At 39.0% G+C, this 25138-nt stretch overlaps 1 protein-coding gene across 2 annotated transcripts in view; it reads left to right on the top strand.

Annotated features, from left to right (window-relative positions):
- The first annotated feature begins 1711 nt into the window (after nt 1-1711).
- kcnd2 (potassium voltage-gated channel, Shal-related subfamily, member 2) overlaps nt 1712-25138 on the top strand; it is a 150615-nt gene continuing 127188 nt past the window's right edge. Inside the window, exon 1 of one of the 2 annotated variants that reach the window (XM_083528843.1) lies at nt 1712-3910. In XM_083528843.1, the coding sequence (XP_083384969.1) occupies nt 2799-3910 (1112 nt within the window). In that variant the 5' untranslated portion in view covers nt 1712-2798. The remainder of the gene's footprint in view (nt 3911-25138) is intronic. The other variant, XM_083528842.1, reaches the window with a different exon arrangement.

Below are 25138 nucleotides of genomic sequence, written 5' to 3' on the forward strand. Positions count from 1 at the left end.
GTTATGAGTTCCTCTCATGCAGTGTTGAATGACACACTGCCTACATATGCTTTCCTGGGGCTTCAAGTTGTGTGCTGACTGTGTTACTGGAGCTGCTACATGTTTCTTTCACTGTTTATTTGAGGTTTGCTCGTTTGTTTAAACTTTATCATATCCTATTGTTTCATTTATGCATCTTTTTTCACATTTTTGTGTTTCATTTAAGCGTTGATCTTATATTTAATATGTATTTCAGGGTCACTAGTAAATAAATAGTAATAGTAATGAATCCCAATACTTAGACATGAATTGCGTGTGTGTGTGTGTGTGTGTGTGTGTGTGTGTGTGTGTGTGTGTGTGTGTGTGTGTTAGGGCAGAAATAAGGACAATGTTCACTTTGCTTTCTCCTATCTGTGAGGAAAACATTTATACCTTATCCAGAGCAAATTAAATTGATTTCATTTATACAATTAAGCAGCTATGAGGTTAAGGGCTTTGTTCAGGGGCTCAGGAGCGACATCTTTGTGTGGCTGGGATTTGAACTCACAACCTTCAAATCCAACGTCAAATACCTTAACCACTAAGCTACCACCTCATGATGCACTGGCCCTCTGGTTGAGACAATGTGGTGCAGTACAATACAGGGTACCCTTACTTTTAAACCAATTTGATGGAGTGTCCTACAAGGCAGTGGTCCCCAACCCCCGGGCCACGGACAGGCACCGGTTCGTGGTCAATTGCTACCGGTTAACACATAACTTATATTATTTCTGTTTAATTTATTATCTGACTCTGAACGATGTTTTATTTTGGAAAATGACCGGATTCTCTCTGCCACATCTGTCTATGACTCACTCTTGATGCATGTCATGATGCCTCGGTCACATGTCTTACCTACATCTGCTACCTTCTTAAAGGGGCTGCTCGGGCCGCTAACACATAATACATTACTGCTAAATTCAAACCCCCAAGCGAGCAAAATAAACAAAAAACAACACAGTGGATTCACGTTTATTATTATATTAAGAAAATACCAGTTTTATGCTGGTCGTATCATTTTATTTTGTTGTATTTTTTCACCACACCTTAATGGGCGATCTGTGAAAATACTATCCGACAATAATCAGGTCCGTGGCGCAAAAAAGGTTGGGGACCACTGCTACAAGGTGCTGCTGTTTGTGAGATGATGTAATGCAGTGCCCTATAGGCTACCCTTATTCAGGATCAAATGCAATGCAGTGCCCTATAGGATGCAAGAAAACATGCAAAAAAAAGGGTTAGGGTTAGGGTTAGGTAAGGTAGTGCCGTATAGGCTGCCACGGTTTGTGAGAAAACGAGATGCAATGCCCTGTAGGGTGCAAGAAAACATTTAAAAAAAATGATGTGCCATATATGGTACTCTGGATTGTGAGAAAATGAGATGCAGTGCCCTAGAGCCTGCCCTTGGATGTGATAAAATGCAATTCAGTGTCCTGAAGGGGACAAGTAGCCTGAGAAAAGGTGATGCAGTGTCCTACTAAAAAACAGTGACATGAGAGTGCCCTAAAGTGGTATCTTTACAAGGAAGAAAAAAAGAGGTGTCCACTTTTTCTTCTTATTATTTGTATTATTATTATCGTCTCTATTATTATCTATGATCTCCTCTGAGACCTGTCTCCATCTAGCGGTCCTGCGCGATTCAATCATGACTCCACGTCCCTCGCCGCCTAAATGTCCGCAAACGCACCGCGCTTTTGGCTCTGGTTTGCGCACGAGCGTGCAGCATCCGCTCCCTGTTCCTCACTTCTTCTTTTTTTTGCATCCATCACTTTACATTGTAGTTTAGGAGATAAACCGCCACGTGCTCTTTCCTAATAATGGAAATGCCTTTCTCCTTGGGAATTGATATTGTGTATTTAAAATGAACGCGCGCGCGCCAGCACAGTTCCTCAACTGCTCCGTCCTCACCGCAGGAGGAAGCCGGTGCGTGGAGCACGTGACTCTTCCGGAGCCGCGGATCAGCCACTCTCTCTCTCTCTCTCTCTCTCTCTCTCTCTCTCTCTCTAGCAGAGTCTCCAGCTTCACTCTGATCATTTGTTGCTGCTCAGCTATAAACCCTGTCCTATTTTTTCATCCTTTTTCCCCACTCATCTTGTTCGGGTTTGAAATATAGTTTTCGGCATCCTCCAACGATCTAAAAGAGAGAAATAGAAATGCAGTGGTGACAAACGCTTAGAAACAAAATGCATTCTTTTTTTGCATGAACACACTTTCATATCAGGGTGGTCTTTGGCTTATGGACCACTGGCACACTGCGTTCTGGCACCGCGGAGTGCAACCGCATGCAACCGCATGCACGCGCTTGGCTGACCGCATCTAAACCGTTACCCGAGACCGACTGCTGAACTTGTTGCTGCACAACGCACAAGACTATTTGGAATACTTATTTCTGCTTTTTTTTTTTTTTTTTTTTTTTTTTACTTTCAGGAAAAAAGCAGAGTCAATCAAGGAGTACATGTCGAGTGCACGCGCGATTTCCTCTTTTGTGCTCGAGCGTCTTCGCTTGGAGGTAAGACCCCATCGTGTCGCCAAACACAGCAAAGTGCAAATGCAAATTTGGTGCACTGCTGATTGAAAAGTAAAAGGATTTCGCTTTACGCACACGCACACACACAAGCACACGCGCGCGCTCGCGCACCTCTCAGGCTTTTTTGCTCGTTTTGGACCGGACAGCTTGTATTTTGCATCTTATCCACGGATGTCCGTTTACTCAGTCGTGGATCTTTGAGCGGGGAAACAGAGCATCGAGTCAGCCTTTAACTAGAGCGTGTGAAGTCAGCATGGCGGCCGGAGTTGCAGCCTGGTTACCGTTCGCGCGTGCTGCGGCTATAGGATGGATGCCGGTCGCGAGCGCGCCAATGCCCGCTCCGCCGCGGGACAAGAGGCGCGCTCAGGACGGCCTGATCATCCTGAACGTGAGCGGCTCGAAGTTTCAGACGTGGCGCAACACGCTGGAGCGCTACCCGGACACGCTCCTGGGCAGCACAGAGCGTGACTTCTTTTACCACGAGGAGACCAACGAATACTTCTTTGACCGCGACCCGGACATCTTCCGCCACATTTTAAATTTCTACCGCACCGGGAAGCTGCACTATCCGCGCCACGAGTGCATCTCTGCGTACGACGAGGAGCTCGCGTTCTTCGGGATCATCCCGGAGATCATCGGAGATTGCTGCTATGAAGAGTATAAAGACCGGCGGAGGGAGAACGCTGAGCGGATCCAAGACGACCAGGACACGGAGAACAGCGCGGACCTTCCGCCTCCCGACATGACGTTCCGCGAGTCCATGTGGCGCGCGTTTGAGAACCCGCACACCAGCACCATGGCTTTGGTGTTCTACTACGTGACGGGCTTCTTCATTGCAGTGTCGGTCATGGCCAACGTGGTGGAGACGGTGCCGTGCGGCTCGATGGCCAACCGCGCCAAGGAGTTGTCCTGCGGCGAGCGTTACGCGCTCGCCTTCTTCTGCCTGGACACGGCCTGCGTTATGATCTTCACCGTCGAGTACCTGTTGCGCCTTATCGCCGCACCGAGCAGGTACAAATTCGTCAAAAGCGTGATGAGCATAATCGACGTGGTGGCCATTATGCCTTACTACATCGGCCTGGTCATGACGGACAACGAGGACGTGAGCGGCGCCTTCGTGACCCTCAGGGTCTTCCGAGTGTTTCGGATTTTCAAGTTCTCGCGCCACTCGGCCGGCCTGCGCATTTTGGGCTACACGCTGAAAAGCTGCGCCTCCGAGCTGGGATTCCTCCTGTTCTCCCTCACCATGGCCATCATTATCTTCGCCACAGTCATGTTCTACGCGGAAAAAGGCTCCACCGCGAGCAAGTTTACCAGCATCCCAGCGGCCTTCTGGTACACCATCGTCACCATGACCACTCTAGGGTAAGCGGCAGCTTTGATAACTGTGTGTGTGTGTGTATGTGTGTGTGTGTGTGTGTGTGTGTGTGTGTGTGTGTGTGTGTGTGAGAGAGAGACAGAGAGAAAGAGAGTGTGCATGCACATGCACATTAATCTGTTCTTTTTTTCGGGGTAACACTATATGTGACGTTTGAAACCCCTTTTTCAAATGTTGTCTACATTTTCCCTTGTCATCAAACTGGTTCAAAGTGGCCAAACTGGGAGAAAAACGAGGAACTGTAAATATTGCTTGCGTAAATGTTCTAAGAGAAACTCAGCAATAAGACCAAACTTACAACACTCTGCCTTTCTCTGTGCGTCTTTTACGCACCGGATCTCGAGTGCGCTGAAAGCACACGGAAACGCTCGCCTTTGTATCACCTTGTATCTTGTGGCAGTTTGTACCAGAGCTTCATCACTAATCATCTCATAGTCGAGATGCAGCTGTGAGAAGGCAGGTGGTTGTTTCAGGAAAAAACCCGCATGTTGGATGTGTATGGTTTGCTCTGCGCGTCGGTGCGCTCTCCGTGGTGCTGAAAGCGTTTGCAGCACCATCTTTCACTTCTGAAACTTCTGAAAAATTGCCCAGCGGCTTTACTACTATAACTCCCAACCCTAGAGATTTCCACACCTCTACGCAGGCGTTGAGGTCCTCCAGGGCAAATCTTCAAACCGTGCGCTCCGACACTTTGATCAGCGCGCTTTGCAAGCGCAGTGCGGCTGCTGTCATAACACGAACAGCAAATGACAGTGCACCTGCATGGGCTAAAATGACAGACTACTCATCATGGGTCAGCAGGCTGCAATTCTTATTTAAAGCCTTTGAATGTTAAGCGATCAGAAATGTGTGTGTGCGTGTGCTGATGACTTTTCCCTTTACCTATTATCTTTCTGTCCTGCTGTCTTTCTAACATTTTTTTTTTTCATCTGGCTGCTTTTACTATTGTCCCTGGGTTCTGTTTTCAATTTCATATAAATGATGTTAGACAGCATTGCCTTTTCATTGCTCCAGAGTATCGGGTTTGAACCTGCATTCAGGTTACTGAGGAGCTTCAGGTGGGTTTCCTCTGGGTTGTCTGGTTTCCTTCATCCTTCCAGAAACATATGGGGAATGCTCAATTGGCATTATATGTAAGATGGCATGTATGTGTTTGTGTGTGTAGCATGTCTAGTAATAGACAAACATTCCATCCAGTGTGTATTCAGCTTTCACCTTGTGTCCAGTGTTATCGAGATTGGTATCAGATTCCCCACAACCCTGACCAAGATAAAGATCTTACAGAAGATAAGCAATTAAATTAAGGTGTGTAAAGTGAGGTTGCCTCTGCTGCCTTCATGGTGTCCTTTACCTTATGTTCCTGGGTTACCCAAAAGAACGGTTTTAGAATCCGTTGTGATCATTTTTAGGATAAGCAGAATAGCAAATGGATGGATGGATGGATGGATGGATGGATGGATGGATGGATGGATGGATGGATGGATGGATGGATAGATAGATAGATAGATAGATAGATAGATAGATAGATAGATAGATAGATAGATAGATAGATAGATAGATAGATAGATAGATGATGTTTCTTCTTGAAAAACATACATATTACAGAATGTTTTGTGTCATAATCAATGTCCACAAAAGAAATCCATAAAACAGAAACGTAATCCTAAGACATCTGCATTATTTAAATGGCCATCTGTTCCAGTTCACACAATGCTCACACAATAAGCAGTGTGTGTATACTGTATATTAGCCATACATATAGCAGTAAATATAAAGTATAATATGGCAGCAGACACTACAGGCCCACAGCATATTTAGGTTCCCCATCATGGCGTAATGAGTATTATTACCAAACAAGCACTCCCTTCTCCATCTGCAGCCTGCACATCATTACATCATTAGATCTGATCATATAAGGAAATGGTAGTGTGCTCGTGGTGAAATTTAAGGCAGAAATCGGGCATCTAGCAGAGCTGGATATGTTCAGTGACATCTGTAAGGTGCGAGGCTCAAATCTATACCTATCAATACCTTAAAAATAATTTAGGAAGCTGCATTCATAATGCCTATTTAAAAAATAATGTTTTCCATCTGTAACGCTTTACAGACTTTTCTATGAATACTAATCATGGCAAATGGGAAAACTTCAACCCTTTCATTTGGCACTTTGTTTAATTTGTACTTTAATTAGATAATGTGTGCAAAGTCAACGTTATTTTTCATTTTAATTTCCTCTCCAAAGATTTTTTTTAGGGGGGGAGGAATAAGAAAGGACGATCGAGTAAATAATCCATCTCGTTCATGATGATTACGCCTCAGGTATGTTTCACATGCTGACGATGTCATGCTAGCTGTTGGAAGAGAATTGATCTATAAAGACCCATGCTGATAAACTGACACTGATTTCACAACTGATTTCATGGCAAACAGCATCAGCGTTGCATTGATGATAGGCTGACAAGTTTGATATGGATACGTTTAAAATAATGACCAAACTTTGTAGGAGAATGCTGGAACTGTGTGAACGATCAAAGAGGATGAGAGCATTCCATTGTGCGCAGGGAAAGCACTTTTCTGTCTGTCACATGATATCAGGATGATATCAGTAAAAGAAAAGCAATTATAGTCCCAGACTTAGCAGTGAGTTAATGGCAGGAGCCAGTGTGTGTGTATGTGTGTGTTTGTATGTGTGTTTGTGCAAGTGTGTAGGTCTTCGTCACATGGGAGGGGGAAGTGACTCACAAGGGCTGGCTGCTAATGAACCGTGTCTTCCAAACAGCCACACAGCTGCAAGACCTCAGTGCTGCAGCCCCTCCTTTCATCTGCCTTCCACCCCGGCCTGATCACAATGCACCATTACTTCGTTCAGACCTCCTTTCCTTTACTAACTCAGTGCTATTGGTGAAGGCTGTGAAAGGATGAGGAAGCAGACACTGCATGAAGGCACTAAACTTCTAAATAAGGAAGTTTCTAATATTTTACAGCAAAAATGGCATTAACTGTAAAAATATATATAAATAAATAAAAGACACTTAGGAACCTTTATAAGAACAGAAAATGTATGTTTAAATATTGAACTTATAATTTAAAAGTGTAACAATAACGTCTATTTATGAGTGCCATAGAGCCATTTTTCCCTAAAATGCCACCTCTATATGCCTAATAGGCTTTCTATCTTTCTAAGTACAATCAACGCTCAAATTAAAGGGCAAATCTTTGTTGTTTTAGTGCTTTAAGGAACGTATATGTGTTTTTAGAAAGAATGGAATGACCCATTATTACAGACTTGACTATGTGGACAATTTTTACCTTTTGGTACTTCCTCAAACTGTAAGAACAAAGTTGGAGGTACGCAATTGTATGAAATGTCTTAGGATCTGGTAGCAGTAAATAATGCCTTTTTCTTGAACTAGGAGACTCAAACCTGTTTGACAATGAACTGGAACGCTGACTGCACCCCAGGCCTCTTCACACACCTGAATTTACTAACACTCTTGTGGCTAAATTATTCACAAGTACACTCCAGTCACAAGTCTGGTGGAACATCTTCCCAGAAGAGTGGAGGTTATTATAACAGCAAAGGACTGGGATGTTTAAAAAGCATGTACAAATCTTATGTTCAGGTGTCCACAGATTTTATCCATCTAATGTACTTGCTAATGTATTATTATGCTATTAGAAATAACCCATTGTTTAACCCTAATAATTTGACCATAAATTAATTTATAGATATTAGGCTTTAGTTCTCCATTATAATATTTTAACTTGCTGTCACATTATTAAAACCATGGAACTCATAAATAAAATAGATAGATAGATAGATAGATAGATAGATAGATAGATAGATAGATAGATAGATAGATAGATAGATAGATAGATAGATAGATAGATAGATAGATAGATAGATAGATAGATAGATAGATAGATAGAGGTTCAATACACTCAGCAGATTTATTTCTTTATTATCAGTGGCTCGTGATGGAAATAAACTTGATAGCTTTATAGCATTTTTCCATAAGGCCAGAATTCACACCAGCGACGCAACAGCTTGCTCTGTATCAGAACTGGTGTTATATCTTATTCTTGGCAGCACTCCACTTCATCTCTTTAGTTAATACGGCATGACACTGTTTCTTCGACTGTTGCCCCCAGACCTCTTAGAAGATCAGAGTGTTTGAAAAGCGTAGCATCTTTAAAAGGCAATAGAGCAGCCCATCAACGCTCCTTGTCCAAACGTTAATCCATTACACTTTCACACGTTTCTGAGCTCCACATTCTAAACCCTCACCCGCTTCAAAAACACCCCTGAAAGTAGAGAAGGACTGCCATTACTAATAATTGCCATTATTAAGTGCTTTTGCTCACTTGGAGATCTCAGACGCAACAAAAATATAACAGCCTTCTTTCTATTCATTGAATCGTTTACTGCTGTTTCGAGCGCTGATCTATAATATAAAAGACAAGCCCAGAATAGTTTTTCACTTCTTTTACATGGAATTTTGAAGTGTGAATTCATACACCTTGAACCTGTTCTCAGAAACAGAAAGCATTAAGCGTAAATATAAATGGACACAAAGCACAAGTTTGTTTATAAAATAAGAACTGAAATTGTAGGCAAATTGCTGTGATATATAAGGGAACGAGATGCTTCAGGACTTGCAGTTATAAGAAAATAATCAAATCCCATAATTGCTTTTTTTCCTGTATTTGTATTCCCACTTGTATTTTATTCCCTCCTTATGTAACCTACATTTGCACCCTGGTGAATCGAATTACAGGGTGAAAATGTGTCTTGACTGCTCCTTTACCCGAAAAAAACAAACATTAGCTTATTTGTAATGTTGTGTTCAAGCTGTGAGACATAATACACCTGAACTGTGTTCTCGGCACGCTGCTCTGTTGATCAGAGATATAGAGCACTACTGCTCTTTTGTATAAGATGTTACCCAGATGTTAGCATAGCGCTACAGATTTTCTCACTCCTATAGCTGGTCTTTCTGGTGATCAGCTCTATAGATAATGCCTCTTCCTTCACGCTATCTAGATCACACCTTTGCCTGGTAGTGACACATCTTCTAACAGATAGCTAGGACAATGCTTCGATTTTCTTCTTTCTGTTGTTGAAACAAGACAGCTAGGACAAAGTTTTGGCAAAATGTGACCAAGGTCTTTTTTTTTTCTTTAGGATGCTAAGGAAAGTGATGTTCCAGGCTCCGTGTTTCATTAATAACATGTTTTACAAAGCTCCAGTAATACTGACTTTAGTGATCAGTGTTTTTTGTACATATTGTTTAACTGAATGAGTCTTTTTTGTTTCTTTTTTACATTCGGCCTCAACATGTGACCGATTTGAAAGCTATGAAAGAGAATTTCATTTAAACATCAGCTATAAAACATGCCTCTTTGTGAACGAGACCAAACCAGAGAGTCTGAATAAACTAAAGGAATAAAGTCTGTGAACGATTTGAACAAAATCTTTTAAATAATTGTTGGTCATGAACAAAATGAACAAACATGCTAATTATTCAGCGTCGAAGTAAATCTTACTCGTTCATTGAGAGAAGAAGGGGCAGGGCAATGCTATTAGGGTAATAATTAATGATGACCTTAGACAATAAAAACAGTGCTGCCTGGAATTAACCTTTTTTTTTTAGCAGTTGACAAAATACACTATATGTAGTACTGAGACACTTGACTTTTCCAGTCATTTGTGGTTCTTCCCCAAATTGTTACCACAAAGTTGGAAGCAAACAAATGTATAGGATGTTTCCGGATGCAGTAGCAATCATTTTGCCTTCACTTGAACTAGGAGACCTGAATCTGTTCCAGCATGACAGTGTATCTATGCACAAAGCCAGCTCCATTAAAATATGGTTTACATGGGTTGGAGTGGAAGATCTTGAATGGCCTGCTATAGAGCTTGGACTTCAGCTATACTGAACACTTTTGGGATGATTCGGAATGCTGACTGCACCCCAGGCCTCCTCACCTACATCAATACCTGACTTTATTAACACCATTGTGCTTAATGAGCACAACATACCAAAATCTAATGAAAAATATTAAAGCAGCAAATGGGAACTGAATTTTGAATGGGATGTTCATATGAATCTCATGTTCAGGCGTCCACAAACTATTGTCTATAGAGTGTTTGTGAAATAATATATCTGTCATTGTCATTTAATGTGAAAAATCCATGCCACGGTACAGCTGTAAAAAATCACAAACTGGTAAAAAGAGCTTTTTGAAACCCGTCTTCAGCTGTTTTAGTCCATCTGTCTCAAGTTTTGATAAGCAAGATGCTTTTCTGCTCACCATGGTTGTAAAGAGATCCTATTGGGATTATCGTACTAGATTTGCCTAATCAAAGTTATCAGAAAATGTTCTTATGCCCTAACAGCAACATTTCGTTTCTGCTTGTAGAACTGCTGCTCTGTGTTTTTTTTTCTTTTTTTGCAAATTCAAGATTTCAGTAAAACATTTCTTTGAGAGATAATCCAAGTAGAAAAGTAGGTTTTAAAATACTCACACTGTCTGGCAACAAAAACTACACCAAGGACAATTGGATTGTTCCCCAAGCTGATGATTGTGTACAAATATACTGAAGTTTCCCACCTATTTGTGTATGATTTTATCTATTACAGTGCTGCTAAATAATGTTTTTTTCTACAGTGTTCAGCGTTTACTGAGTCGTTTGTGTACTGTAATGTCTTTTTCCTGTATTCATTGAATTTGTATTGTCTGTCACTATTATTATATATTTTCCTGAATAATTTTTTACTTATCGACTCTGACACCATGATTCTGGGGAATTACATTGCCTTCAAAAGATCAAATCTATACATAAAATGACGAATACACTACCTGAACTACCCCATTAATTTCAGTCTCACCCCAAGCCTGGGTTTCAACCTCACTACAAAAAGTCTTTAAATGGAGCAAATAAGCCATCATGTGCATGTCCTGTGTTGGTCTGAACACCTATTTCCTAACGGAGTCATTTCTAATCAGCTCGATTAAATCAGCAGTGCCTTAATTGACTTCTTCAGTGTCAAACGCCTCAATTATGTAAGCAGCCGTCACACTTAAATTCACGCAGTTCATATCAGGATGATAATAAGACAAAGTAGAAGAAAGTGAGAAATGCATTAAGTGTGCATGAACTGTGTGTTAAATTAAATGTCACCTGCATTCGTCTTACGTTTATACATCACTCAGGAAGCAACCGTACACGCTTGATATTGTCTCTGTGTCTTTCGCTTTCACGCATTACCTGCTTCTGTCCAATGGGCTTTTACAGACATTCTGCTGCAGGGTTCATAAAGTGACATAATGAAGGTAGATTAGAGAGAGAAAGAGAAAGCGTGTGACAGAGTAAACGTGAGTTCATCGCATCTTTATTAACTTTCACTGGGTCAGAACAGGTCAGCCGGCTCATAAAGCATTTCATAATATTCTATAGCAGCGGCACTGACATTTTTTGTTTCCGCCTGCAAGATTTATATTAATGTATTCGCTCTAATAAGTTAAGTTTCTATAGTAACTACAAGGTCACACTGTGATCCATTTTAAAACGTTTGCGGTAGTTGGTTTGGTTAAATTGAAGAAAAAAAATCTTTTTTTTTAAAGGAGTCTTGGAGTCATGTATGTAAAGCTTTAACTTTCCGATAATGGAAAGTGTTTAGAGCAGATGGCTTTGCAGTCTCTTATTAACTTGACACAAGTCTGGTGAAGAAAGCAGAGTTTATAGTGGTTTTAATGAAGTGATAACAAAGAGACAGATTGTTTCACAGATGTTCAACAGCAATAGACATCATTATATAATAAATACATTTTGTTATGTACATAAGTAGCATTACATTTTCCGCCCACTTGAACTAGAAGACCCAAAAATGTTCCAGTGTAACAATACCCCTATGCACAAAGCCAGCTCCATGAAGATATGGTTTACATAAGTTAGATTGAAAGATCTTGAGTGGCCTGCTATAGAGCTCTGACCTCAACCATATTAAACACAATTACGACTGAGACTGCACCCCAGGCCTTTACCATCTAAATTAGCAAAATTTTTCTTAATTACACTCAAAAATCTTGTGGAACACCTCTTCAGAAGATTGAAGCACATATGACTTGTCAGATGTCCACAAAGTTCTGTCCATATAGTGTATATAGGAAAAATCATATATTTAGACCTATATCTTATTCTTCTTTCCCTCAAAACAAGGTCCCTTTCATTTTTGCATACACATCATTAATACAAATTAAACTCTAGAGAATGATGAAGAATGACTGTAACAGCAGAGAGGTGTCTTGGTTATTTCTTGGTTCCTTCAGCAGTATCATGATGGGTCAGTGAGATCGCTGGAGTTGTGTTACGGTCAGAGCACAAGGTGCAATGTGAAAGGGGTGCAATAGTGTGTCTGACAGGTTGTTCTGGTATGGAATTACCCTCATTAGCACACCTTGGTGAGCCTGGCCATAAAGTGTTGTTCTGTATTATTGATTTTAAGTTTTTAGAAACTCTTATCCTAAGGCACTGAAATAAATAAAAGAGAACAATAAAGGCTTTAAAATGGGAAATTTTGTTATAGATATTCCTACAGTGGTTACATAATAGAAGATATAAATAAAAGATTTCTCGCGTTGGGTAATGATGATTGATTCTTTAGAAGTAAAAATTCTCCAGGGACTGATAAGTTTAATCAGACCATTTGATTAGCTGCCTCATTGGCAAGAAAGCAAGCTGGCAAATAATTTGAAAGATGGCTAAAGCTAGAAAGTCAATGTGTAGAGAAGAAGGACTGTGGCATGGAAAAAAAAACTAGAGAGATTATGGCTTAAATGATGAATATGTAAGAAATGTAAATCACAGATCTAAAACACAGCAGGAGGGTTTCAATTAATTAAAAGACATATTATATATATTTATTTATTACTTTTTTATATCCTTTAATTATTTGAAACCCTCCTGCTGTGCTTTAGTTCTGTATATATATATATATATATATATTACAGTGAGTCTGGAAAGTATTTACAGTGCTTTTTTGTTATGTTACAGCCTTATTCCAAAATGGATTAAATTCATTATTTTCCGCAAAATTCTACAAACAATACCCCATAATGACAACGTGTTTGAAATCTTTGCAAATGTATTTAAAATAAAAAATGAAAAAATGTCACATGTATATAAGTTTATACAGCCTTTGCGCAATACTTTGTTGAAGCTCCTTTGGCACCAATTACAGCCTCAAGTTTTTTTGAGTTTGATGCTACAAGCTCGGCACCTATTTTTGTGCAGTGTTTCCCATTCTTCTTTGCAGAACCTCTCAAGCTCTATCAGGTTGGATGAGGGGCATCTGTGTAATTTTTAGATCTCTCCAGAAATGTTCAACTGGGTTTAAGTCTGTGCTCTGGGTGGGCCACTCAAGGACATTCACAGAGTCGTCCTGTAGACACTTCTTTGTTATTTTGGCTGTGTGCTTAGGGTTGTTGTCCTGTTGGAAGATGATCATCGACCCAGTCTAAGGTCCAGAGCGCTCTGGAGAAGATTTCCATAAAGGATGTCTCTGTACTTGCTGCATTCATCTTTCCCTTGATCCTGTCTAGTCTCCCAGTTCCTTACGCTAAAAAAAATCCCCACAGCATGATGCTGCCACCACCATGCTTCAATGTAGGGATGGTATTGGCTAGGTGATGAGCAATGCCTGGTTTCCTTCAGACATAACACTTGGCATTCAGGCAATCTTTTTTTCTCATGGTCTGAGAGTCTTTCAGGTGCCTTTTGGCAAACTCCAGGTGGGCTGTCATCATGTGCCTTTTACTAAAGAGTGGCTTCTGTCTGGCCACTCTACCATACATACTCACTAAAAATAAACTTTTATAATTTATTAATTTATATTAATGTATTAATTATATATTATATTATTATATATTATTTAACTTTAATTGTATTTTGAGCAACTGCAACCTAACAGTTTCCCTGCAGGATCAGTAAGGATTCTGATAAATTCCTGCTATTATTTCCAAACTCTCGGTTCTGACAGTGTTGCAGTTATAGTACAGTTTGTCACATAATTTCAGTCCCACATTATTATTATTTTTTACACTCTGAATGAGTTTTGCTTTAGTTCTCTTAATATCTTAATAGCTTCATTATTCAGCATATACCTGCTGGAAAAAAGCAAGTATGGAATGTAAATGTTCACAAATGCTTCCAAATGTTTCTTCAAGTGTGCCTCAATTAAACAAAAAAAAGCGTTTAAAACATTCTTGGCTTCCTTTTTTGAGTCTGCTTTCTCACATGGTGTTTGGCTCACAACGTTTCCTTCTCACCCCCATCGCTTTTGGATTGCTCATTAGGAATCAAAATCTTCATCTGGGTTTCTTTGTGACAATGTCTATATTTGAAACGGCTAAACAGACAAAGTTGAGTTATTATGGTGACGAATTAATGATGGACACTAGTACGACAAGGCCTGGTGACATTTGCTGATAGTGGCTGTTTTGCTGCAGAAAATGATAATTAACAATATTAAATGCCTGCTTTTGTGCCAGAATAAAGCAACGCTGATCTAATTAGCAGATGCTTCGATCAAACTGTGGCCCAGTGACACAGAAGGTGGTGTTGATCTGTTTCAACTCTAGGGTCCAAGCTTCAGATCAAGGTCTGGGTAGTTTTTCAAATCTTCTTCCTGTCTCCGTCCCACTGTCCCAAAACATACCATATTGGCTACTTTAAATTGCCCCTACTGTGGATGTGAACATGTGTGTGTGTGTGTGTGTGTGTGTGTGTGTGTGTGTGTGTGTGTGTGTGTGTGTGTGTGTGTGTGCACTGTGAAATATCTGACTGCCAGTATTATATTTTAATTCCAGATTAGATTTTTTCCGGTAGGAAACGCGCGTTGTCCTGAATGTGATACGAAGGCTATTAGATATATGTTGTTTCTTATCGGATTAGTTTAGATAGGCTGTAGATTGGATGAATGACTTGTGCATTAGCTCTAGTCTCAGTAACACAGAGAGAACATAATAAAGTAATTAAAGTCTCTTTGTCATGCGGAATAATCCCTGCGGCACTGGGGTGTGTCTGTACGGATGCTCATTCAGCCGTAGGACTCCTGCACCACTGCTGAGAGCCTAAAAAGACTCTTTCTCTCTCTCTTTTCTTGTTTTCTTTTTTTTTTGTGGGAGGGAAGTATGATCAATTACAGCTTTATTTCCAGTACCTAAGACAATTGTGTTACGTGTTCTGTAATATTTTGTTGTTACAAATGTATAGCATAATTAGACATTCACAGGATCCAGCTGATGATAATGATGATGATGATGGCTAATTTACAGTCATCTTATTTTATACCACTGAGCAGTTGAGGGTTGAGGTCCTTGTTTGCAGGCTCAGCAGTGGCAACTTTGAAGGCTGTGAATTAAACCCAAGACCTTTCGGTCAGAACAATAATGTCTTAACTCTGAACTACCACTTTCTTTTACATAAGAATGTATGACATGTATGATTTATACATACGACTTGTACAGAGTCAAAATGAGCACCTTGGTCCTGGGGGAACGTCGGCCCATTTCACTGTGTACTGTTACTGTATATGGTTGGAATGACAATAAAAGCCTACTGACTTGTTCTTGAAAATTCATTAACACATTCTGCTTTTCCAAGTTGGGAGATAATGCTAGCAAATGCTAGTAAGCTATGTTCTAAACAACTGCTTAAAAACATTGAAATTGCTAATGGAATGAAGTTATGAGGAGAAATCATGGAAGAAGCATTCATATCATTCATATGATGTGAAGTGAAACAGTTTTGGTTTTTAAACAGATTTAATTTCAGAGTTCTCAAATGTAATCTTCAGTAGTTTCTTCTTCTTCTTCTTCTTTAGTAGATCTTCGGACGCTCTTGAGGCACATAAGCACGGAAGGACATAACACATATATAGAACATATCCAGATGGTCCCCGTGTTACGATGGTTCTACTTACAATCTTATGATGATTATAGCATGTGAAAGATTTAGAAAAATTGTACACACTATTACATATTACATTATTATTATTATTACATATATAACATGTATACTGTATATTATATGGATATTTTCAAGATACAATGTGGTCATCGGAATGCACCTCCCTCCATCGATCTGGCAGGACATTATGATCACCTGCCTAATATTATGTTTAGGGCTGCTGCTATTGATTATTTAAGTATTTTAACGATTATTTCATCAAGTAATAAGTACTTTTTCTTTAGTAAAGAGCAACTAAATCAGAGAGAGAAAATAAGACAGGTCTTTTAAAATGTCATTTTGTTTCCTTTTAAGAAAAATATATTTATATTGCTGAAACTGCATAAAAATATTTGTGAAACTAAACCCATTTAAGGCATTTAATTGCCATTTTACATCTAAATACAAATACAGTACAATCAAAGTGCCTGCGTTAAAAGTAAGTAATGGGAAAACATTCATTTAATGAATCTCAAAATTATTCTCACTCATGCATTTATTTATTAAATCTCGCACAGTATCGCAATGTAAAATTGTAAAAATATAAAAATAAATTTGCTATTTACTTTGAAACAGGTATCCGCACTGTACAGAGTTTTCTTCATGTTTTAGTTTTAAATGAGTCTAAACTTTGGAAACTTTGTGATGTTTTCTTTGACCTGAATCTTCTCCTCGCCCCTTGCTGTTTTCTCCCCGCTCCTCCATTTTTCATTCTGCAGCATCTTCTGTGTTATCTGTCCAGTGCGCTTCAGGGTTTTGCGGGTGGTGCGTCAGTAATAATAGGCCTTGGGAAACACAATGCTCCTTGTTTAGTTAAGAAGACTAAACGAAGCATGGAGGCAAATAATTTTAGACTATGGATTTTTCCTAATGTAATAATCAGTCTCTGTTTTATCCTAATCAGGGTCGCCTTCGAGTGAAAATCAGAAAGACCATCCAATGGCATCATACACATTCAACCCTAGCAACAGTTTGAAATCAGTAAACTCTGTTATGTTTTTTGCTCATGCATTAGGACACTGAAAAAAATAAGCAAAACTCTGCACCTGAGCTCAGGATATGATCCCATGCCCTCGAGCTGTGATACTGCAGCATCGTGCTCTCTGACGTCACACCCTATAACACTGATTGATAAGTCAAATGTCTGTAATTGGCTCGCTGAAGATCAGGAGCTGTTGAGGCACAGAAGATGGGTCAAGAATCAAGGGATAAGAATGTTTTTTAGTGGTGAAAGTAGTTCACTAATATACACATTATAGAATCCTAAAGCCAGGAAGACTGGGTTTAATGGTTAAAAAGACAAAAGATACCAAATTGAATTTCCAATTGAATTATTTGGTACTTTTTATTAACGTACAGATTCATGTATGTTCTCTAGGTGCTTTTAAATTATGCTGCATGAGACTGGTTGAGCTGTACAGTCTCTCCACTGACAGTATAACCTGAATGTGTAATGAGGGTGCCTAGAGAAGTGTTCAGGACAGGAATAATGAATTTACCTACAGAGGAAGCGAGAGAAAGAGAGAGCTGGGGAGTGAGTGAGTGTGTGAGAGAGACAGTGAGAGCATAATGACCTTGGTTTTATTCCAAGAAGGAAGAGGGAGCGTTATAAAGCAGCTTTCTTGATGCACGTGTGTGTGTGTGTGTGTGTGTGTGTGTGTGTGTGTGTGTGTGTGTGTGTGTGTGTTTGGCTAAAATGGACAAGGCATTCTAAGAAGACAAAAAGCAAACAGACACTCAAATATTAAACAAAACATCAGTATTTAATATGTTTTCATAGATACTAGAGAAGTGGGCCTAAAGCAAAGACTCACAGAGTGGAAGAAGTGACAGGAGGCAGACAAGCTGAGATAGCACTCGGTGTGTATGTGTGTCTGTGTGTGTGTGTGTGTGTGTGTGTGTGTGTGTGTGTGTGTGTGTGTGTGTGTGTGTGTGTGTGTGTGTGTGTGTGTGTGTGTGTGTGAATGTGTGTGTGTAGGATTTTAGTACATTCTGTACAATTACTTTAGTAATCGCCTCACTTATTTTACGCAGTAATAATAATCTGTGTTTGTTTTAAGTGTGTGAGGTTGTGTGTAAGCAGGTTTTATTTTCCTCCAGCCTGAACAAATCACACCTTCTTTTTTTTTCATTGCCAAGGTGAATGTGGTCGGCTGCCTGTTTGTTGATCTGTGTGATTTAGACTCAAATAGAGCAAATCAGTGGAAGGACACTGTGTAACCGGTGCTAGTGAGGCAGAATACAAAGACACACACACGGACTTCCACATATAGACTTGCACACAAACACAAAGATTTTCACAGACACACACACACACACACACATGCTGAAATCATTAGTGGGTACACGGATTCGTACACTGATAGAAAGTTCCATTTTAGATCAAACTTTTCGTTAGACACACACACACACACACACACACACACACACACACACACACACACACTCCACAGAATATTTTGTGGTATGATTTCAACATTAAAGCGCTACATTAGTTGAAGTTACTCCCCCTCCTGTATTCCTCACACTTTGTCATATTTTTCACAGGATCTTTAACTATATTATATACATAACAAAAAAGTGAACTGAAAATATGTCATATTGTAGGTTCTTCAAAGTAGGCATCAAGAGAATGCCAAGAGTGTGCAAAGCAGTAATCTAAGCAAAAGGTGGCTACTTTGAAGAACCTACAATATGACATATTTTCAGTTGTTTCACACTTTTTTGTTATGTATATAATTCCACATGTGTTCATTCATAGTTTTGATGCCTTCAGTGTGAATCTACAATTTTCATAGTCATGAAAATAAAGAAAACTTTTTGAGAAGGTGTGTCCAAACTTTTGGTCTGTACTGTATATATAGAGTATATAAAACATGTATATGTAACTTCTATTGAAATGTTCTTCTGATGTGTGTGTGTACAGGAATGTGCCATGTGTGGTATATATGCATGAAATATTATATTGTTATACATATTTTATATATTTATATACATTTTGGTGCCACCATTTTATGTATTAGGGAGGACCCAAATTAGACACAGATGTTGGGTAAACAATGTATAGATGGAAAAAGTGGGATGTACTTGTATTGAAATTTTGAATTTGTGGTCCAAGCCTATATAATGTGGAAATGAGACGGGAAAGTTAGTTGCTCTGCAGACCAGCTCCGGCTTTGTTGATTGATAATAAAAGCCGTTATCTTCTGGAAGCAAAACCCGTGACTGTGAGTCGTTTCTACAACAGTGTTAATGTTTTTTTGATGAGTTATTGACATTGATTCTCATGCTAAACATGGCCAAACTTTTAAAAATAATCAATTGGGATGTTTGACAGAGTATTTCTGTGCCTAATACACTCCGTATGGGTTCCAATATGTTTCGGAAAGTATCTTCAAGTATAATCTTTGAGACATAATTTTATAGGCATTTCTCCTGGAAAAGCATGCACAGAGCAACCAGATCGAGATCAAGAGCCTCACCCATCACCGTGCTTCATTCGGTTACAGAATTTGTCTGCAGTGCTGCACAGGTCTCACTCGAGAAGAAAGTCTCCAAAGTAGTGTGTTTTTGGATGTGAGGAAAGGAAAACATTGTATAGCCCTTTACCATAAAGAGACGTCCTGCCGTAGTCGTTGCTGCTGCAGTCGTTGCTGCTGCTGTTGTTCTTTATGTTCAATTTCAGACTTGGGATCCGATTCTCAATCGAATTATTTATGGCTGGATCTGACTGTTAGCCATACAGTAGTTTATTTAAGACTATAAAGTTTTATTTAGAGCGATGTCACAGCTCGCAGATGATCTCTACGCAAAGGTGCACATGCTCACGACTCTTTAGTTTTATCCACAGCACGCCTCCACGGCTGTTTTCCTAGAAAAGTGTAAAGCTGTATCTTTCTTTTATAAATCTGATAAAAATAAAGACTCTTCAGGGATATAAAACAGAATTTTTTTTGTGTATGTGAAAAATTGCCTTTATTACCTTTACTTATAGTAGTACTTAGTAGTTTTATATAATGCTTGTGTAGGTTTACTAGTTTGTGGAAATAATTTCTCATGTAAATAATAAATATTTGCCATATTTAGAATAGGACTTGCAATTTGAATTATGTGTCCTATTGGCATATATGCTAGTCTGACCCTCACTTTTCAGCAAGTTAATATTAGCAAATTGCTGAAACTTTCTCAGAATGGTTTATATATATATATATATATATATATATATATATATATATATATATATATATATATATATATATATATATACATAGAGAGAGAGAGAGAGAGAGAGAGAGAGAGAGAGAGAGAGAGATAGAGTTATTATAGAGTTCATGCTTTTGATTATGCCAAAAAGACACCTTATTATTATTATTTTTTAATGAGCCTTTGCTTACTTCAGCAAATTGAAACTTTTAACTAAGGTAGAGCTGGAGGGGAATTCATCCTTAGGTTCCATACTGCAGACTGGTGGCTTTATTCTTAGCAGTGGCTTTTAATATATTTGGTACCGTTCTTGATGTAAATAGAGTATAGGCATTGGCTGTATAAAAGAGAAGACCCTTGAAGTCGGTAATAGGTACTTTAAAACGATGCTAGTAGTTAAATCTATGCTTTTAATGGCAAAAGTGCAGAAAAATACAATCCTAATAATGAATACCTTTTCTCAGCTGCTATGTGTAATATAAAGGCAGTGTGAACATGCAGATATCTGCTGCCAACTTAAGTTAAAGAAAATGTTTTATTAAGTTTCCAAACCCGTTTGCCTGGGCAAGGTGCCAGCATCACAAGAAAAGCAGCAACAATTACTAGTACTATAGTGTGTGGGCAGGAAATGTAGCCTTCACAATCAGTGTTCAAGATTAAATTTAATTTATTCCAGTATGTTAATTTCTGTTCATGGATTGATTTAAGTTCCTTCTATGAAAAGGTAGCAATATATTATCAAGTATCGGGTTGCTGAGAGCCATTTGCATCCGTAGCAGCCAATTCTAATGAAACAACACTGTAATGCTGTAATAAAAGTATTCCCAAAGTGAGTTCTCCAGTTGATTGGAGTCTATTAATATAACATCTCTGCTAGTATTATAAAATTATGCTGATAGTTCAATGAATTTTTTGTCAGCTATAGTTGGTTGAGCCTATGTTCATTGTAATCGCAGATTCCTGTTCTTGGCTAACATACTAAAACCTAATGTGGTCTTTAGCTGTTTGACTTGTTTTGCGTACTGTGGTGTTTTTTTTTTTTCACACTACTTATAAAGAGTTCTTATTGAAGTTGCTGTAGCTTCCCTGTCAGATCATACCAGACTTTCCACTCTCTTCTGGTCTGGACCTTTTCTTTGTTCATGTTACAGGTATAGACATACTGCCTGATATATTCCACAAGCTTTTCCAAGGTGTCTGGGAGAATATTATTAGACTTTTGACAATGTTCAATGTGTATTTTCTGGTGCTTGGTATTGTTGAGATGGCTGGAAATCTAGCAGCCGTAGTGGTTGGAGTAGGTTTACAGCAGGACAAGTAACATTGGTGCAAGTAGTCAAAATCAGTGGTTCATAAGCACCATTTTGATGTTTGACAAACATGAAACTTCTTTTATCCCCTACTATCCTTTACTAGTTTTATCCTCTACTATAACTGGTCCCCTAATCCCCTTTTTCTTCTCAAACCACCAACCAAGTTACAATTGGAGGAATGCACATACTAAAGCTATGTAAAAATGCATGTTCTGATGCTAACTATTGGTTAATTATACACTATAAAAGGATTTGAAGGTTTTGATAGCCAGTGAAAGATATCAGCAAATTGTTCTAATATTTATTTTTTTAATGACAGCTTGCTAACTAGCTGGTTCACATAGTCTCCTGTGTATTTAGGTGCAACTGGTGGTTTAAATCCACATTTGTCACATTTATTTTTTATTAATTTTATTTCAATTCCATTTTATATGTACGACGCACAAATGACCATTGTCCCAATGCAGCTTTACAGAGAGTTAAAGAGGCAAAAAAAATAATATTTATATATTAGTATTAAATCCAAACTACTGGTAACTTCTACGTCATCCCCAACCACAGATGTCCTACTGTAACTCACGATAAGCTTAACCATGAGATTAAAGGCAGGAAAGCTCAATGTGGAAAGAGGGACAGTAATAGGAGAGTGATTGAAATGGAGTGAGAGGGAGGAAGACAGTGAGATGGACGATGTTTAGAGTGTTATATGTCACTGGAACATGTTCCCCTGAAGACACAGAATCCACTTACTATCTAATGTCCTCTCTCTGGACCTCTCCCTAGCTGGTAGATGGCCTGTGATTGTGCAGACACACACACACACACACACACACACACACACACACACACACACATGCACGGTCAACTGGAAGTACATTGTGCGGATGCGCTAAATAAACTGCCAGTCACTGTAAACAGACCCAAGAGCATTCAACACATGGACATGGGAAATGGGGTTGGTTGAGTCAGACTGCAATAGACACACACAAAGACACACACGCACACCTCAGTGCAGGCCGTTATATCCCGTAATGCCCTTGACACAAGAATTTAGCATCTTTAAAGGTTGTTCAGGTTATGCTCTTTAATCCATGATAGCAGGCAGAGAGAGTTCGGCTGAGAAGATGCAAGGTGTCTTGCTGACTGCTATCTCAACCTGTTTTAAAAATCAGACCTCATTTTCCTCACTGCCTGACATTCAACAAACTCACCAACCAGCTCCGTCTGTCCGGCCTTGATAGTGTATGCTGCCTGCAAAATCACTCTGGTAACCTAATTATCATACACACGCACACTCACACACCCATGCTAGCTGACAAATCACCTTGAGAAAATGTTCACAAACATTTGCCTTGGCTTCCTAGGGGGAGAAATAAGGGGGGAGAAATAATATACCCAAAAAAATCCAATTACCAGGTGCAAACACGCTATTTTTAAGAACCCTTTCAATGTTGTTGCGGTTCGAAGTGTGTTATTGAAAACTGCATGCATGTTAGATGAGGACGGTGATTATATTTTGTCGGTTCTGGTTTGCAGTGCATTTAAACTCCAGTTGTTGTTTGTTGTTGTTAAACAAGTGCTATGCGAATGCCTTTTGCAGAAGCAGCAGTGACACAGTTTTACGTGAAGTAGAGCATTCGGGTTCTGAAAGAGAATATGCTGCGGAACGCTAACACGTTGTACTTGGTGTCTTATTTTAGTCTCCGCTCTAAAATCGCTAAACATAGTCGCTGAAGAAATCTATAGGTGCCAGCATGTATAGATTAGCCAGAACATTTTCTACATTTTCAACAGCTTTCAGAACAAATGAGAATAAATTCCTGACAATAGGAAAGGAATTTATAGGATATTTTCATCTCCAAGGGGTTACTTTTCTTTTTACACTAACACTCGAAAGTAATCTGAACGGACCCCTGTATTTCCGGGCGCAACTGGTCGATTTTTATAGTCCTTCGCGAATTTTACTTGTCAGACTGGGATCTCAGTTCTTATAATGTCAGACTGTATGACAGTCAAAAATTGATTGCCACAAAAAAAAGAAATTTTTACGTCATCAATCCGTGACACTTTTAGACACACATTCTCTCGCTAGTGGTAGCGAACTGCAAAAAGAACAAAACAATCTGTAGTGTTCAATTTGTTCATGACATGAATTGAGAATAAAAATCTCATACGGACACTCCTTTCCCTCTGTAGCCCAATAAGTATCTCTTCCTACTGTACTGTCCACCTGACTCATTTCGACATTTTCCCTGAGGTGGTCCGAAGCTGTTGCGCTAATTATGTCATCAGGTTTGGCGGTACTATTGGTTCTTGGTTTGATGGCCATCGTAGGAGGAGTAACACTGCAGGAAAGTTTTTCAAATCTTCTGACTTTTATTGGAGGAAAATCGCAACGGCCATTAATCGGCTGTCGAATATCAAACCAGTAATCAAACAGACTACAGATTTTAGTGTAGAATTGCTTTTTTTTTTTTTATTATTATTATTATTATTATTATTTGTCTCAGACAACTAAATCGTGGCCAAAATCGCACAGTGTGGACCTGGATTAAGTCAATTGAATTTAAGCAGCCGTGACTGTCGTTTTTAAACCACCATTTTCTTCCAAATTGGACTTCCTCAAATAACCACCCACTTTGTTAGCCTTTTATCACACAGCATCCAACAACCAGGGTGGGTGAAAGCTAACACATATAGGTGATGCATCACCATTAATTATGTTCAGACTGCTACTCGTGTGACATAACAGTGCCTTTAAACGAATCTATTTACCCTCTTCAACATACTCTATATAGACAAAAGGTTGTGATCACCTCACCATAGGATTATGTTCTATTCCTCGTTTCGTTACTATTTACTCTTTTAATAAGCTTCACCAATCTGGGAAGATGTTCCACTAGATTTGGTGAAGATTTGTGCTCATTCAGCTACAAGGGTGTAAGTAAAGTCAGGTACTTGCAGTAAGTAGGCTAAGGAGGCATGGGGTGCAGTCAGCATCCCAATTCATCCCCAAGGTTATAAACAGGGTTGAGGGCAGAGCTCTAAAGCAGGGCAATCAAGATCTTTCACTTCAACCCATGAAAACTATGTCTTCTTGTCTGAAAACGTTAGTGCTGGCTCTGATCAAATGGCTGCAGAACACTGTGCATAAGGGTGTAGCCTTTACACTGGTCATTTGAATAATTTGAAATCATCATTTCATAAACAGCGTACATTGTTTATGACGTAGTTATGTCAGTCCTTTGTCGCCGAGTTGAGGTAAAATGCTGATTTAATGTTTCTACTAGCAGATTCACAAGGTTATTTAAGGCATATTATTCACTGATATGGTTGTTGAGTTCCTTTTGGGCTGTAGTAACGATTTGTAGCTTGCAATTGGCAGGCTATGAAGCTGCTAAGGGACTGCTGATGTTTGTGTATGTATATATATATATATATATATATATATATATATATATATATATATATATATATATATATATATATACACAAACATATACAGTGAGGAAAATTAGTATTTGAACACCCTGCTATTTTGCAAGTTCTTCCACTTAGAAATCATGGAGGGGTCTGATATTGTCATCGTAGGTGCATGTCCACTGTGAAAGACATAATCTAAAAAAAAAAAATCCAGAAATCACAATATATGATTTTTAAACTATTTATTTGTATGATACAGCTGC

This window comes from Silurus aristotelis (genome assembly GCF_946808225.1).
Source record: "Silurus aristotelis genome assembly, chromosome: 24".
Classification (NCBI taxonomy): Eukaryota; Metazoa; Chordata; class Actinopteri; order Siluriformes; family Siluridae; genus Silurus; species Silurus aristotelis.